At 32.6% G+C, this 17,257-nt stretch overlaps 1 protein-coding gene across 1 annotated transcript in view; it reads left to right on the top strand.

Moving 5' to 3' along the window:
• Window positions 1–17,257, top strand: part of ADGRB3 (adhesion G protein-coupled receptor B3) — a 277,241-nt gene that overhangs the window by 67,801 nt on the left and 192,183 nt on the right. Inside the window, exons 12-14 of the mRNA XM_019613580.2 lie at window positions 6,350–6,496; window positions 7,188–7,263; window positions 13,618–13,720. Of these exons, the coding sequence (XP_019469125.2) occupies window positions 6,350–6,496; window positions 7,188–7,263; window positions 13,618–13,720 (326 nt within the window). The remainder of the gene's footprint in view (window positions 1–6,349; window positions 6,497–7,187; window positions 7,264–13,617; window positions 13,721–17,257) is intronic.

Below are 17,257 nucleotides of genomic sequence, written 5' to 3'. Positions count from 1 at the left end.
CTTATGGAGACATGAGGAAGTTGCATTTTGATTATGGCCAAATTCTATGATAATATGATTTTCATATGCTATCATTTTCTATGGAACTGAACTTCTATCTTATATATATCCCATATATATATCTTATATAGAGTCATCTGTGGTTTTTGTTTTTGTTTTTGTTTGAAGAAAGCTTTTATTGTTCCAGTCTTGGAACAACAAAACATTTGGAAAAAAAAAAATTATAATCTTTTGTTTTCAGCTTTACCAAACTTGATTTTTCATCATAACAAATTTGCAATCAGAAGCCACTCAAGGGACTTCATCTGCATATGTGATATTTCATGAATCTTTAGAATACTCTACAGTTATTTCTAAAATACGGAAGTTGGTATCAAACAACAGTTGTATACAAAAGCAAAAGAAAATGCTCATTTACTACCTATTAAAATATTCTGCTTTTTGTTTTGTTTTGCTTTGTTTTGTTTTTAATTTAGTTACAAAAGTGGCAGAAAAGAACTGAGTTTATTAAATGTATCCTGATCATTGCTTTCTAGCCTGTTCTAAGTGTTTATACTGATCATATTCTTGATATGGTAGCTTACTGCTGGCGTTTGTTACAGACTGTTGGATATATATTCAGATCTCATACTATTATGTAAGTGTCAGTATGTGTTACTTATTTTTTGTATTTCTTGATTGACTGAAGTTGTTTGCAAACTTAAAACAGAAATGAGTTCAATAATTCTTTGTAGTTCTTGTCATACTCAAATGTGTCATTTTGGAATGAAAAGGGTAAGAGGGACTTCTCTTCCCCTATTGCATTTTCTATGGAATACCAAAAGGAATTTTTAGAAGACACTGTTAAGGTATCTTCTTGATTAATAAGTAACGTTATTCTTAACCTTCAAACAGTATTCTCATTGAAAGCAGTTTGCTTGACATCAAGGGAAGAACTGCCTGCAGAACTCATGCCCCGTTAATGAAAATGTCTTTGATACGTCTGCTTCTAGTTCTCCCTACACCAGTTCTGTGTCTTGCTACTGAATGGATAGCTGCTATTGGCTGATGACCACTAGGGAGATAAGTGCATAACAGTCTTCTAGGGGCTCCCTTATTTCCCTGCTTGTAGAGCAGCAGGTCATGATAAGATTCTAATTCAAAAAGAGATCATTCTGGTGTTGTTAATCTTAGGAAATGACGTTACATCTTAAGTTCTTTAAGAGTGCTTTTCTGATCACTGTTAGATTTTGGTTCACTGTAGGGGAATTTCATGAGTATTATTTGCAGAGTGAAAATTACTTGGTTGTTCTTATAAGCATGCACAGGATACAATATCACCATAGATCTGTTGGATATATGATTTCATGTGTGGTAAGTAGTGGATTTATCTGTGTAACTAGGGAAGGATTTTAAGGGAGATCATCAAGCCAACTTAGATGCAGGGGTCTGTAGAAAATCTGGAGATCCTCAAATTGGTCTCCTTGAGAAGAGAGTTTCATGATTTGTGTTTGTTGAAGAACATATTTAAAATGAAGAGGTTTCATTGGATAGAATAAATCTGATATAGATATCATCTTTAATACGTCCTTCTGCAGCTTTGATAATAAGCCAGGCAAAACTTTGTTCTCTGTGTGTCCAGCATGAACTGACTTGAATGAGTTTGTTTATTTTTTAAACAGACAAACAAATATTTTACATTTTAGGTCAACAGAAAAATTCTGTAATGTATAATTCTAATTGAGCCTTAATAGAGAGGTTTGCAGAAATACTCAGTATTCTGAATTTTAACACATACAAAAAATCTTCTCATGCTCTCTGTCGCAAGCCTCTGTGACAATGACAGTTCTATTCATTACTATTTTACCCAGAAATAAATTTAGCAGTATTTCTCCCAGAAGGGCATTGTATCTTGTGTCTAAAAAATGAGAACCTGTTGTGTGATGACCTCGACTTTTCTAAATGCTCAATTGCAGAGGAGTTGGACTAGATGACTTTTAAGGGTCCCTTTCAACTCCAATGATTCTATGATTCTGTGATACTTGGAATTAATATTTATCTGAATCAAAAATTACCATGAAATTATCAAATATGTGTGTGTACTTACGTGTAACTGAACCAATGTCTTATTATTTATACCAATATGCATCAAATGAATATTCGTGGAATTCTAAAAAGACTGGCTATTTTGCCTGCGTTATAACTTATGGTAGGTGTATTCAGTACTAAGGTGATATTGCTTCTTGAAAACAGATTAAATTCTACTTCCTAAATTCTTCAGTTAATGAATATAGACATATTAGTTATTAAATTCCTATTTTCTACAATTTTTTCTTACCTTGAGAAATCGTATGTGAATTGTAGTTAAAGGTATATAAGGGCCAAAATAAGAGAGACTATTCAGAAAGTGAAGTAATGCAATATATTTCTGCCTTAAATATATTTCTCTACATAAAAACTTTCTGTTTCTAAATCTTCTCCCACCAAAAGCCCCGTTGCTTTATATATATATATATATTTCTTATTATTTCAAGCTAAAGTTAATTCAAAAGTAAAGAATTTCTCCAAACTAGTGGAAGCTCTTGACTGCATTTTGTTTGTTTGTTTTGAGAGCAGTATCTGGAAAATCATAGGAAATGCCACAGTATAAATAAAAAACTAACAAGAATTTTCAGTATTGTAGTGCAGTACCAGATTCAATACAAGTTACATCAATAACTGAAATATGTTTTTGGATGAGAGAATAATGTATGCTGTAGATGATGTATGTGGGATATTTTGATATTTAAATTCCTTTTATTCAAATGAAAATGTAAATTTTCTTCATCTTGTGCTTAGTTCATTTTCTTCTGTTTCCTTTTTTCTTCTATTTTTAATTTTTTTTCCACTTTAATACTTAATTCTGCTAGTGTTCTAATTACTTCCACAAGCATACAAATTCCGTGTTGTATAAAGAAGCTAAAATTTCAGTGCCTGAAAATGGCCTGATCAGTTAGTATTATGTCTCGCACATTCAGGACATGATATTTTGTTAAGATAATCTTAGTAAATATGTGTTACTTTTGTTTTCCTAAAAATGGGAAGTAATATGCTTGTTTGTTTATTGCAGAACTGAATCATTCAAAGTCCAGTACTTCAAACAGACTTTTCTAATACAAGCCTAACATAAAATGAGTACAATGAAGTATAAAATGAATGACGTCATTCTGTCTTAATGTCTATGTATGACATTCGTGGAACAAACTGACATTTTAGCTGCTGACATGTAAATGACTTGGCACCTGAATTACATGCGTTCTTCTCTAGAAGGCTTGCTGATTTTCATGTTCTTAACAAAGTAAATAATTATTTTCATACTGCAGATTAAAACTGAGTTAGAGAATCACAGACTAGTTAAGGTTGGAAGAACTTATGGGTCCATCTGGCCCAATGCCTGCTCAAGCAGGGACACCCAGAACAGGGGGCCCAGGACCGTGGCCAGGCAACTTTTGGAGATGTCCAAGAAAGAAACTTCACAGACTCTCTGTGCAACCTGTGCAAGTCTTCTGTCAGCCACACTGAAAAGAAGTCCTTCATGCTGTTTAGACTGAGTTTGAGAACAGCAAAGTCACTTTATACAATGTAAATACAGATTCAGAGGTCATGCTTCAAGATCTCTTTCAGATGAGATTTAGATTTCTTCATGTATTCTCCTGGGCTGAATTAGTTGCCTCTACTTAAGAGCCCACTAAATTATCTTTCAAAGTTCAGTGTCATATTTAAAATTATTAGGCGCATACTCTTAGAATCATTCAACAAAGTGGCTAAAGAATGACCTGATAATCTTATGTGGATCTATCAATACAGTCTTTGCAGGATGGAGAGCAAGCATTTTGGTAAATCAGTTTCAGTTATTGTTTTGTGTGCTAAATACAGTCTCTACACAAAAGTATACAAAAAAAAAAAAAGCCAAAGTGTTCAAGGTATTATGGTGGTATCCTCTGTGAAAATAAAGACACTTTTATTTAGCTGGTTTCTGACTGTGAGCAGAAGAAAAACTTATCTGAAATATGAAAAGAATTGTACATACATATTTATGTCATATGAGTCATAAGTCAAATGCTTAGGTTGTGTGTATCAATTAATTATTAACAAATATTTTGGAATCTTTAGTTCTGAGTATTTAGGCACCAAAATGAATGTGCCTCTTATAAATAAGTAGACAGAGTCCAGAGACATACTGTCTTGAAGTCTTACCATTTATCCAGCTCTAAAGTACTTTTCTGTTATACAAAGTGAATTCCATTGAATAACACTGATTTCCTGTTCCAGTAAAAAGAACTGTCATCTGAAATGTAGATGAAATATTGAGGCTTTACTAGCTAATTAAATAACCAGATAGGTAAATATACAGATAAAGAGTTTGCAAATATTATACATACGTTGTCCTATATAGGCTTTTTTTAATTTTGAAAGCTGAAAACTGTGAGTTTAATTTTATTTATGTGGAAAATAAAATAAATATCTGATTATATTTTAGGAACCATGGAAAAAATCCATTTTTACAATGTTAATATACTGTATATCCATTGGTTGTGTGTGAAAACATGCAATCCATTTTATGCCCCAGTAATTTGGAAACATCTGATCTCTTCGCCCTTCACATAACACCTGAAATTTCAGAAGACTAAGCATCCCTTGAGAGCAGGGAATGTATTTGCCAATTTTAGCCCAGCAGGCATTGTACCTAGTGTTGTAAAGCTCGGATGATAGTTTTATAATGGAAAGCCTGAAATAACTTTAAGTACCACCTTACTGATGGTATTCTATAATGCATAACCAGTTTAATTTGAAACTAAGATTCAGTTACCAAGAAATACGTTTGCAGAGTTAATATTGTTAACATCTTAATTTTGCTCTTTCCTTGGATATGAATTACAGTTTCCTTTCAAATGAAATCCACTGATGAGACACCTAATGGTTTTCTACTTCAATTTTGCTCTTCTGCTTGCTTTTACAGTTGTCCCTATTGTCTTTAAAGTTAATCCTGGGAGAAAAATCGTTACATGGATCAAAGTACAGTTCTGATGTTCTGATGTTCAAACTCTTCCAACTGTATTAGCCTCATCATAAATTGATTAGGATGAGCATTACACAGGAAATTATCAACATGGTTTACATTAAGAAAAAGGCTAGGACTCCAAAGGTGTTGTTTGTCATCTCTCAGTGCACATAAAGTCATTCAGCCCTGTCAGTTCCTTAAAAGTAGTTGGAGTCTTGCTAGACACTGGCAGTGTTGCCATGGAATCTATACTTAGATTTCACAGCAAAGCTAAAAGTGATTTCCAGATAATAGTTGAGTTAGAAAGCAAGGAAAATGAGAATGAGTAAATAAAATTCCAGATTGCCCATTATATGATTTAATACCTTTCTTCTGTATTTCTATATCTATTACAAATATGATAGTACCGTTGTTTGGAAGATTTGGAGTTTTTGATGAAAAAAATATAATTAAGAATTTATAATGGGAATTGTTCTTTTAAGAAAAAGAAATCAAGTGCTTCACTGCAATATTCTCATTTATGTGGAAACAATGAGGTCTTTTAATATGTGGTTCTCCTTAATGGATCTGTCTTGAAATTGTGCCTGTATAGGGAATAAAGGCTCTGTTATTGCTTCATTATCCTGCATCTAGAAGATTTGTTTCCCAAAGCAATTTGCAGCATCATCCTCCTTTTACTGTCACATTTAATCATTTTAGAATTTACTCTGCAGATACAACTGTGTCCTAACATGAATCCCATAGTAGAAGCAAGTACATTTAATACTCCCTGTTAAGAGGAGAATCTAGCTGGCAAGTAATAGTATCAATGCAACATAATTATGTCAAAGAGACCTGAGAGCAGCTTTTCAGTACCTAAAGGGGGGCTATAAGAAAGACAGAGGTAGACTCTAGCAGAGTCTGTTGTGATAGGACACGGGGAAATGGTTTCAAAGAAAAGAGTTTGGATATAAGGAAAATGTTTTCTATAATGAGGGTAGTGACACGTTACCTAGAGAAGTGGTAGATACCCCATCCCTGGAGGCATTCAAGGTCTGACTGGAGGGGGCTCTAAGGAACCTGATCTAGCTATAGGTGTCCCTGTTTGTTGCAGGGGAGTTGGACTAGATACCTTTAAGGGTCCCATACAAATCACATGATTCTATGATTCTATGATAATCTGTAATAGAACTGCATAATATACAGAAAATGACACTTTCAATGATGGTTAATGTCCTACAAATTCCTACTTTACTTGAAATGTCTTATTGAATATTTTTTATTGCTTTACTTTTATCACTTTTTGATGCTTTAAAGTATGAAACAATTTTATTTGATTTCTCCTTCTAGTGGCTAGCATTCAGAAGCTTCCTGCTGCGTCTGTTCTAACTGACATCAATTTCCCCATGAAAGGAAGAAAAGGAATGGTTGATTGGGCAAGAAACTCAGAAGATAGGGTTGTCATTCCAAAAAATATATTCACCCCTATGTCAACAGGTAAAGAAGCGTATCAGTATGTTAATTTTGTGTTGACTTCAACAAGGGTACTCAGGATCTTTGTCTCATAGGACTCCTGTATACTGTGGAAGTTGTTTTATAAGAGAAACATCTTATTCCAGAGGGAAAGGATGGAATTTAATTTCTTAATCCGAGCAGAAAGTGCTGAAGAAATCCAAGAGATTGGATTGTACTTGTGGTCGCTCAAAACGGCCTGAAGCACAGCACTTGTGAGCTTTCTGATTCTGTTCCATCCCAGCAGTCTGGACCATTCCAACAAATGACATAACTTTTACCAAATAATGGTTAGCAGACAAATTACCCCAGCTTCTAATGCAACTTACAAAAGCCATTGCAGTGTATACCTTTGACTTTAGAAAATTTACTTGCTACATATTAAATGTTAAAGACAACCTTTGAGGACACTTCATTATAAAAGTAGATGAACTAGCATGGATGTCAGTACACAGTGATAGATTTTTGAAAATGTGATTTTCAATGTTTAAATCTTTTGATATATTTCTGACAGTGTAACATCTTTATGAAAGGATTCTAGGATATAATTCAAATTTATGGTAGTTTATTTAAAATACAGTTTTTACTGGAAAGATAAACGATATTCAGGAGTTTTTTTATGCTCATCAAGGCTGGGAAAGAGTATTTTAAAATCTTTTTTCCTTACCCTTTTTAGAACTAGATGAATCAACTGTATTTGTACTTGGAGCAGTGCTGTACAAAAATTTAGAACTCATTTTGCCAACTTTGAGGTAAGCAACTATATAACCACAAATGCACTATTAATTAGCATAACTACATTACATTTATGGATAAATGCAAACTACCATTACCATTTGTGCAAGGGTATTATGGGATTTTTTTTCTATAATTATTTGAAATATATATGTAAATATCATATTTCCTTCATGGTTGTTTGTATTGGTTGTTTGTATTATAGAGATAGGTTTTTTTAACAAAGTGTATTCATTTCTGTTTTATTTAATCTACATTAAGCTTAAAAAGGAAACATTCCCTTCAATATGTGGCTCAGGCCACATGTACTTCACGCTACTGTTAATCTGGTTACTACTTGTGTGCTTCACTGATCTACTAACATCTTTTTAACAGTAAAATTTTATATTTTGTCACACTACAGCAAGTGTTAATGAAGTCACAATAGAAAGGATAATAATTAGAAAACCATCTAATGGAAAAGGATCACCTTTTCCTATTCTATTTCATAAAAACTTCAGGAGTTGAAACAAAGGTTGGAAAACCAAAAGTGTTGTCTTTGAATGTAATTTGACAAGAAAAAAAAACTAAGATAAACAAACAAGGAAACAAAAAACAACACAACTTCTCAGTAAGGTTGCAATGTGCTGTGTACTGAATGGCTGCAATGTTAGGGATAGAAATCTCCCTGCAGCAGAGTACAGTGTGAAGAGTGGTGTCCTGGCAGGACACCTAGCAGCCTGGGAGTGCTGGCAAGAGCTATTTATGCCTAGGGCACAGTGACAGCTCATCCATTTCTGAAATATCAGTAAGCACTTTGCATTTGCTGTGCCAGTCGCTGGAATGGAGCTCCTTATTAGAAAAACAAAACCAAGGACTATAATATTTAGCCCTTTTTGGCAGACTTTGGAGAAATTATGCCAGTCCTAAAAAAGCAGTGAGGTGGCCATGTACCCAAGTACCTTTCAAACCTTTGCAGTGTAAACTCTAAACCACAATGATGCCTTTTCCGCATATAAAGGCCAATGGTTTTGATTTAAAGAAAATGAGTGTGAACTTTCAGATACTATATATTCGCTTATATGAAGAGCTATTCCTTGCATTTATTTCATCCATAACAAAATTGAGATTTTAAGCCTTTTTGTGTTTTCACTGGAATCAGTAGTACCCCAAGTATCTGTTCTACTTTCATCTGGTTGCTGATTTCTACAGCAAAATTGACCATTTCCCTGTACAATTCAGTTCATAGAGAGGTTTTGTGAGCTTCTAAAGCAAAATGGTCTAATAATCTAAGTGTATATATTCATAAATGAAGTCTTTAGAAACTCAAATATGAAGATATCCCACTTTGCCTCTGAATATGTTCAGTATTATTTGAATCCAATTCTCAGTTGCCCAAGAAAAGGAAATGAGCACTATTACTTTCTCTTACGTGCATGAATAAGAGATAAAAGTCATGATTAATCTATAATGAAAAAAAATCAACACCCTGGGTACCCAGAATCTCATCTTTTTTTAGGAGTGTAGCACCTCAGTACTACCCTCTACTTCTTTAATATTTATAATGAAATTACAGTAACACTTTTGCAGTTTACATCTCTTACCTCATCAGGAAGAGTATCATAGTGGATTACTTTGCCCATAGTGATCATATTCAAAATTTGATCTTATGACCTTAAAATAGTACTTCATGGACTGCACAATTCCTATCCATTTTGATGCATTCAAACCATTTTAGTATTCATTCAAAAATAACTCTGATTTGGAAAAAAAGTGACAACCATGTTTAGTGCTGAATTTGTTGCACCATTAGACTTTTCAGAAAAAAAAAATAGAATTACAATGCAGTTTTTTTAGGAATCTTTGTGATAGGGTGCTTTATCATTTTACACTTATTCAAAAACATGTATGAAGAGGAGGCTGCCATACAATCCACATCCACACCTCTGTGTTTGGAAAAAGTATTATTATTTTTTGCTTATATTTTGAAATGAAAGATATTACCCAACATTTATTATTACTTATAGTAATATTATTTAATATCTATAAATGTAATATTGTAACTATATTAATGCTGAATATAGTGAAATACTTCAGTAGCACTATGTATAGAGCAAAAAAATTTGAAGGGAGTTAATATTATCTATTTTTGGGGGGGGGGTTTTGTACGATGCCTAGAAATATGATAGCTGTTCACAACGTGTAAATTAAAAACAACAACAACAACAAAAAGCCATTTTGAACATGTGATACTGCTCTAAGTAAAATGACAATTTGCTAATGCTAGAAATGAAGATGGACAGAAAAGTGAACCAAGATAAATTAAGATGGGCTTGTGTTTGAGTTCAAGGGCCTTAATACAATCTTACACCTTACACCTTAAGAACATGATAAAAAAGGTAACTTCTACTGGCTGCAGTTAAACATCCTGAAAGCAATAGCACTTCAGTCTCTTTTCAGAGGGATTTCAGTCTCTTTTAAGAGGAGTTAGACTGGGAGCAAAGTAAAAGTTTGATGGAATTAAATCTACTTTCCATAGTTTTCAAAATATTAGTGGTGGTCCATTCCCATGTATTGATTAATACCAGGACTTTGAAGAATGAAAGTGAATGCATTTTTTGAAGGAATTTGTCTACTTAATAAGTAAATATAATAAAATAAACATATCGGAATATCATTATATATATTTAGAAGAAATCTTTTGAAGCACACCTAACCACAGAGTTCCCATCTGATACATGACGGGAGTTCTGTGAATAAAATGAAGATTACATTATATGAGATATGCTATACAATATATTTCACAAGCTCCAAAATCAACTCTTTTAGCACATGGACTTGATCTTTCTTGTTTTGACTGGCATAGAATCTGTTAACAATAAGCCTTGTATACACAGTATGTGATGAGAAGTTGACAATTATATTAATCTAAAACTTTTTGGGAAAAGTCATTAATTCAAGTGATATATGTAGATTATTAAAATAATTTTGCTAGGACTATTTAACACAGAAGGCCAGGAAAGAAGAAGAAAAATACTTTATTCTTCCTAACAAAAATATAATTATTATTTTCTTTCCATGCAGAAATAACAAACTCCATTTTTTTCTACTTGCTCTTTTATTGTAATGTAATACAGATATTTTCTTGATATTGAAATATTGAATATTTATATATTGAATTATAATGAGGTACCTCTTATTTCCGTATATTTATATCCCTGAACATGTAAATAACATTGTTAGATTAAAAAAAAAAAAAAATATGCAAAAATATAATCACTGTAGTTATAATTCTTTTCTTGAGCACTCTGAAGGAATATACTGGATGTTGCTATACAGTAAGATAGCTTTTAATTTTTCTTCCTAGAAATAAGAACAAATAAATAATCAATGAATCTACTGTAGTAAAACTTTTTCCTGACACTTACACAACCACCTTACTTTTCCTGCTGTAATTCACTGATATGTTCTGTTTTCCCACATGAACCATCATTCCTAACATCCTCCTTTCTATGCTGTACATTTAAAAAGGCCTTTACACTTTCTTATGTCAGCCATTGTACTGGACCTAAGGAGTACCTCAAAAAGAATTTACTGCATAGCATTACTGCTATAGAATCTGTATTACTTCTGTAACAAATATAATATTCACACAATGAACCATAATTTCCTTCATATTGTGTTGAGAAAGCAACATACCTTATTCATAAGTTCATTTTTTCTTGGGCAGCACAGAGTCATTCCTAAAAGAAAAGAAAATTTGAATTTCATATCACTGTCACATAGAACAAATATGTATACCCTGATATAAAAAATACCCTCAGGATATATACCCTGACAGAAAAAAAGCTAAGTAATAAAATTTTATTAATATTGTTATTAATTCAGATATGAAAAACACAAGGGAGGCAGCTTTGGAAGTTCTTCCTAAGACTTTGCTCAAGATAATCTTTGTTATCTTGAAACTTCAAGGATTTACTCAACTACAGTTCCTGTCAAATTTAATATATTTTCTCAGTAATAAATTTCAAAACTTCACCCTGATGTGTGCCTTTCTGGAGAGCCAACAGGACAACATCCTGTTCAAGTTCATTTCTCATTACAGATAGATTTTTTTGATGAAGGAGAAAAAGACAGTGGTGAAGTTGGTCTCCATGTTGTGCTTGCTCAGGAAGTGTGAAATAGATTCTATGCCATTCCCAAAAGAGAGGGATTGAGACCCACATATTGCACCTCTCAGGAAGTTTTGTACAATCTGATTATTTAAATTACAGGGTAATTTTTCTCAGCACTAAGCAGTTTGTAAAAATGGTCTTCAATAAAAATACCACTGGCAGTGCTCTAGTGGTTTCGAGATAAATTGTTGTGACTGAAGTGCTTTGAGCCCAATTCTGTATCATCTCATGTGTTATGTGGGTTTAGCATATACGTGCCAGATCACATTCTTCCGGTGACAAACTAAACAGATAATATGAGATATAAAATGAGGCTTTCAGCCCAGGTAGAATAGCAGTGAGTGAAGCAGACATCGTAGCAATAGAGCTAGTTATATGTATTTTCTGATGCAGGGATTTTTGAGAACCTAAATGGTTAGGTAGGGTTTTTAATGAGATCAGGGCAAATTTAATGTTCCTAGACTACACTTTGCATCTAAAGTGCTCTTTTGGATCCCACGCTAGAACCATCAGAACCACAACAAAACTAGATACAGCAAGGAAACTTTTATCAATAACAAAGTTGTACCATGAACCAATTAGTTGATATTAGTATTTACTCTAGCTTATGTGAATTTCCAAAATAGACAAAATCTTTTAATGTCTAGTAAACCTTACTGCTACCTGTCATGGTCTGCTAGAGAAATCAATTTTGTGTTTATGTGGAGTTTTATTGGTTTTAATTATTCTTTTCTTGGGAATTTTTATAGGTATGCAGCTACTGTATGTATGTTAAGGAGCAACCATTACTGCATCTGTACAGAATGCTGTGAAAGTTTGCCAAACATTAAATGTTAGTCTGCTAGAGAGATACATTTTTTGTCAATACTATGTGAGTTCTTACAGTACAACCAATGTGAAGATATAGGAATTAAAGAAAGTAGAAAATGACATCCATTATATTTCCATTGTTTGATTTAGCTAAGTAAAATTTGACTAGAATTCATAATTTTTCCCAGAAGAATCGTTTCACTCCTTGTGCTGTCTGCTGAGTTAACTTTCTATTACTGTAGACATGTCAATTCCTATTTCAATGATCCAGCAGTATGGAATCCTCTCTAAAATACCTTTTCTCTAGGGAAAATAAGTAATTAAAAAAAAAAAAAAAGTATAAGAATATTGATAGTGACTTATAGTTACATCTAAAATATCTAGTTTGTTCTTTGATAACATCTGCCTGTGAATATGCTTTTCTATAAGGTTTTATTCTTCTTTCTGTGCATCTCTATTGAATGCAGCATTATATTCAAAGGGAACACCATAAAGAGTCTGATAAATGGCAGTTGTTTTAAGCCTTGAGGGGTTTATAAAGAACGTGAACATTATATCACCATATCTTTATACCTGTATTAGCATAACCTTGACAATTTCCAGATTTGTCCTAGATAGGTAGCCATTCTCATCCATGTTTTAAGTAAAAAGTGAGATACGTTATGAATTAGAGAAATTCACATAAAAATATTATTTTGAATAAACTGGTGTTGTAACATGAAACCAGTTCTAATCTGATTTATCCAGGAAAGACTGATTTTATTTTTTAATTTAATTTAATTTCATTTCATTTTATTTTATTTTTGTGGGATTTCAGTCAGAAGAAAACTGAAGATTATTATTTAAATATATATAGATGATGAAGTTGCCCACTGATATACCAAACCAATGATTTTTCACAGTTGGAAACAAATAGTTTTTCTCATGAGTGCAGAATCGGTATTGCTGTAGGCTCTGCCACTGCACTCATCCATCTTCAAAATTTTACAGTTAACAGGTGGAAAAGAAGTCCAACACAGCTCTTAGAAAGAAAAATGGTTGTCTCTTGTAAGATGTAACTAGTTGGTCTACTTTGAGTTAAGTGAATGATATGCACTCACAAGTTGACAGAATGTCTGTGTCATTGATGCATACTTCTAATTAGTAAATCATAATTTAATGTCTGCCATTTCTACCACCATTGTTGTTTTTCAGCCTTTACTGTGTCAGGTACAGTTGGTAACGAGTGACAGATTTTACTATTTCTGAAAATATATATTTTCTCCATGAATATTTGACAGCTAAAGTCATGTAAAATACCCATGAGGCACTTCTTTGAATGTAATACGAGCTACCTCATTTAGGATTATAAAGTTAAATCTTCAATTTTTACATGCTTGTTTTGTTTTGTTTTGTATTTTTCCCCAGGAATTTCACAGTTGTTAATTCAAAAATTATTGTTGTTACTATACGACCTGAGCCTAAAACTACGGATTCTTTCCTAGAGATAGAACTGGCACATCTGTCTAATGTAAGTACAAAGACAGTTGATACAATCTTCTAAGAGTGTGTATCAAGTCATATGAAAGAAAGGAGTGGGATAGGTTTAAATATCAAAGATTAAAACTAGTATAATTGCTAAAATTCAAACTTACTTTGAAGAGGGAGTTTATGCATTTCGTGCAGATGTGTATGCAAAGGAAAGTTAATCTTTGTTCTGTGTGTTTTTAGGTTTTCTTCTAAACAGCAGTTTCTATGGAAAACTCTCCATTAATCGGTTTGATGGATAAAAAAATTGAAAAATTAGCATTGCTCTACATAGTTAATCTTTTGTTCCCAGCAAATGCCATAGAGCTACATAGTGCTTTAGGCCTTTATTGAAATAAAATGAAAGCTTTGCTTTCATTATTTTATGCTGAAATGCCAGTTAGCACCTAACCTGTTCTAGCAGACTGAAAAAAAAGTTCCCATTCCAATTTACCTTGCTTCTCTTACAGATGCTTGTGATTTTTGTGCAATTATTTTTAATTCTGTAATATTTCCATCTAGTTTAGTGTTAAAAAATGTTTTGAATATGAAAAAGTCTAGCTCTAGAAAAAAAAATAGTAATAGTTACTCTTTCTGGTTTTGACAGATTGTTCTCAGCCAGAGGAAGAATAAAATACATATTTTGCTGGAAATTTTTGTCACTTATAATATCAAGGAAAGAACGTTTTGTAACAAAGTTGGCAGTAGTTTATGAGAAGGCATAGCAAATAAACTCTATTTAGATCACTGAGAACGTATTAGAATTTACTTTAAATAAAATCATAAAGAGATAACCATAAGACACATTGTTACTAGAGCTTTAGTAAATGGTAATGTTATGCAAAGGACGGTAAAGCTATGACAATTTTCTTTGTTATAAACAGTTTCCCTAGGGATCACACAGTTACAAATCAGTTGCAGAAGTTTCCAGTGTTCATTCAAAAGTAGCAATTTTGGACTAATTGTGGGCAAAGGTTTGATGAATGCTCTTTGAACCCTAGATCTTCAGTTTACATTTTACTCCAAGTTGGAAAAAACTGATTGTTTTGGCATCAGTGGTAATTACGACTCACCAGAAAAACTCTAATGCAGGGGACATAAGTTGTTCCTCAGGAATAGTTAGTTAATGATAACTACATGAGTATATTCAATTCTAAATAAGCCAAACTGTGTATATGTTATGGTAGGAACTACAAAAATAAATAAATAAATAAATAAATAAATAATAAAAAAATAAAAATAAAATAAAAAATGTAGGTTTTCTGACAAAATTAACTTATTTCAGATTTAAACATTCAAGAACATTTCAGTGAAATTTACTGGAAACTTTATGCAATATCAAGCAGCAAATTAAAAAAATATATACATAAGCTGAACTGACACCTACTTAAGTACCTCTTCGTAAGATTACAAGTTTGCTGATGAGGAATTGTGGCAATTTTGTTTTCAGGGTTCTCTGCCGTTATTCAATTTTAAGATATTTTAGGGAGATAAGATGGTGTTAGTTTTGTTTTCTTCTGAATCACTTTGAGTAAGTTATAGAGCAAGTTTCAAAAGCATGGAAATGAGCTGAAACTGCATTATTACAAAAGGTCAGTTTAAAGACTCTGATTGTCACCTTGCTTTGTAAACATTTTGGTAAGAGAAATTAATGAGTATTGTATAAGCATGTGTCTTGACAAGGCAAAAAAATCAATAACATTATCAACAGCTATCAGAGCCACCTCTTTTGAACTTAGGCTCCATTTTTTTTTTTTCCCCCCTGTAATTTGATCCAGAGAAACATCAGGTATTTGGAACAAATTCCCAGCCCTTAAGTATACATACATAGTATATTTAAGTAGAGTATCGATCCACCTAGATATAGTAATTGAATGGGCAGATACAATGACAAAATTTTGATCTACAGATTCTGAGAATGGAAACCAATAATACAATTTTAATGTCTTTAAATATTTGGTGATTCTTCTTTTCAAGGCATAGCCTCCATTGTGTGACTTCATTTAAAAAATAAGGCAGTGTTACAGAGAAATATTGTTCAGGTGTTTATTCCCTTTCCTTATATTAAAATTAGAGTTTAGCTAGTTATGATACATCACAATGGAGCAAACATTGTATTTCGGATACAGAAAATAAAATAAAAATATTATTTCTGTATCCTTAGAGTTTCAACATTATATAATAATGTATCAATGATTAATCACAATGTCAATTAAATTGGCTAATTATTTAACAGAAAATAAAATAGAGACATTTTCTTTCATCTGTATTTTTTTTTTTTAACTTCTATTTTGGTTTGTTTTTTGAATGTCTCTCATTTTTTTCTTTTCAGACCTTTGTTCTTGAAATTTTATTCATTATACAGAGTACTTCATTTTAAAATGGATTTAATAACTTATTTTTAAGCATCCTCTAAGGTTGCCTATCAGTATATATATAATATACCCATATTTGTTGATTTATCTCCCCATTCAAGATTGCATTAAGTGGATAAGATATTACGAAAAAAGAAGGGCAAATGCAGTCAGTTAATAAGAGTTAATGTCTTTAATTCAAAATAGCATTAAACTATTCATGTTTCCAAAATTTATTACTGTTGCTTTGTTTTATAACAGAAGTAGCCAGTAGAATAATAGAAAGAGAGGATTTGGAGGAAGTGTAAATCACAGATTCACGTGCTATTTAGAATATAACTGATAAACTAAAATATAATAGTTGAGGATAGTGAAAATATGAGTTTCAATTTGTTATTTAGAGAAGAATCGTGTTATCTAAATATGAATTTGATAATATTTCTCCACTATTTTGAGTAATGAGACTCTAAAGTCATCTTTTAAAAATTGCACAACTCAGACAAAAGCCTTGTTTGCTGCAGAGATAATAAGAACTCTCACCTTCTTCTAGCACAGAATTTTTCTCCAAGGACTCTAAAGTAACAAACCAGCAGTAGCGTAGGACATGAAATTTTCAATGAGACTGAAAACTCTGGCTACAAACCACAGTTGGCATTGTACTGCATGGCTGTCAAAGTTGCCAATCACATCTCAAAGGTTCAGTTTTACTTGCCAGGCAGAGTTATATATGTATGCACACTCACATACTTATGTCTGTTTTTGACATTTCCAAGTCCTGTACTGAAGTGTTTAAATCAATACCGCAGCAGTCATAAACCTTAATGGACACAGGAGCTGCTTCCTTAGCTTCAGCTAAGTAATTAACTGGCAAGAGCTGTGATGAAAGATTGCTGCCCTAGCAGAAAGGTATGGCTGTTAAAGGTAGCTCAATGACAGCAGTGTGAAAGGCTTTACTGGGAAGCCAGACCCAAAAGGAGTGCAGGTTCAGGGTAAAGAGGAAAATAGGAAGACAAACTAGAACAGTCCTTGCAGAGTTTGAGGGATAGTTGAACAGGGTATCAAAAGAGAAATTAGTTTTCCATGTCTGGCAGAGCAAATCCTCATACAGAACCTTATTGAAGGACAACAGTAATACTTACCCTGTTTTCATGATTCTGTTTAATAACTGCAATGGCCTAACATAATCT

Source organism: Meleagris gallopavo, chromosome 2 (genome assembly GCF_000146605.3).
Source record: "Meleagris gallopavo isolate NT-WF06-2002-E0010 breed Aviagen turkey brand Nicholas breeding stock chromosome 2, Turkey_5.1, whole genome shotgun sequence".
Taxonomy (NCBI): Eukaryota; Metazoa; Chordata; class Aves; order Galliformes; family Phasianidae; genus Meleagris; species Meleagris gallopavo.
The sequence above is the reverse complement of the archived record's forward strand: the minus strand, read 5'-3'. Positions and strand labels throughout refer to the sequence as shown.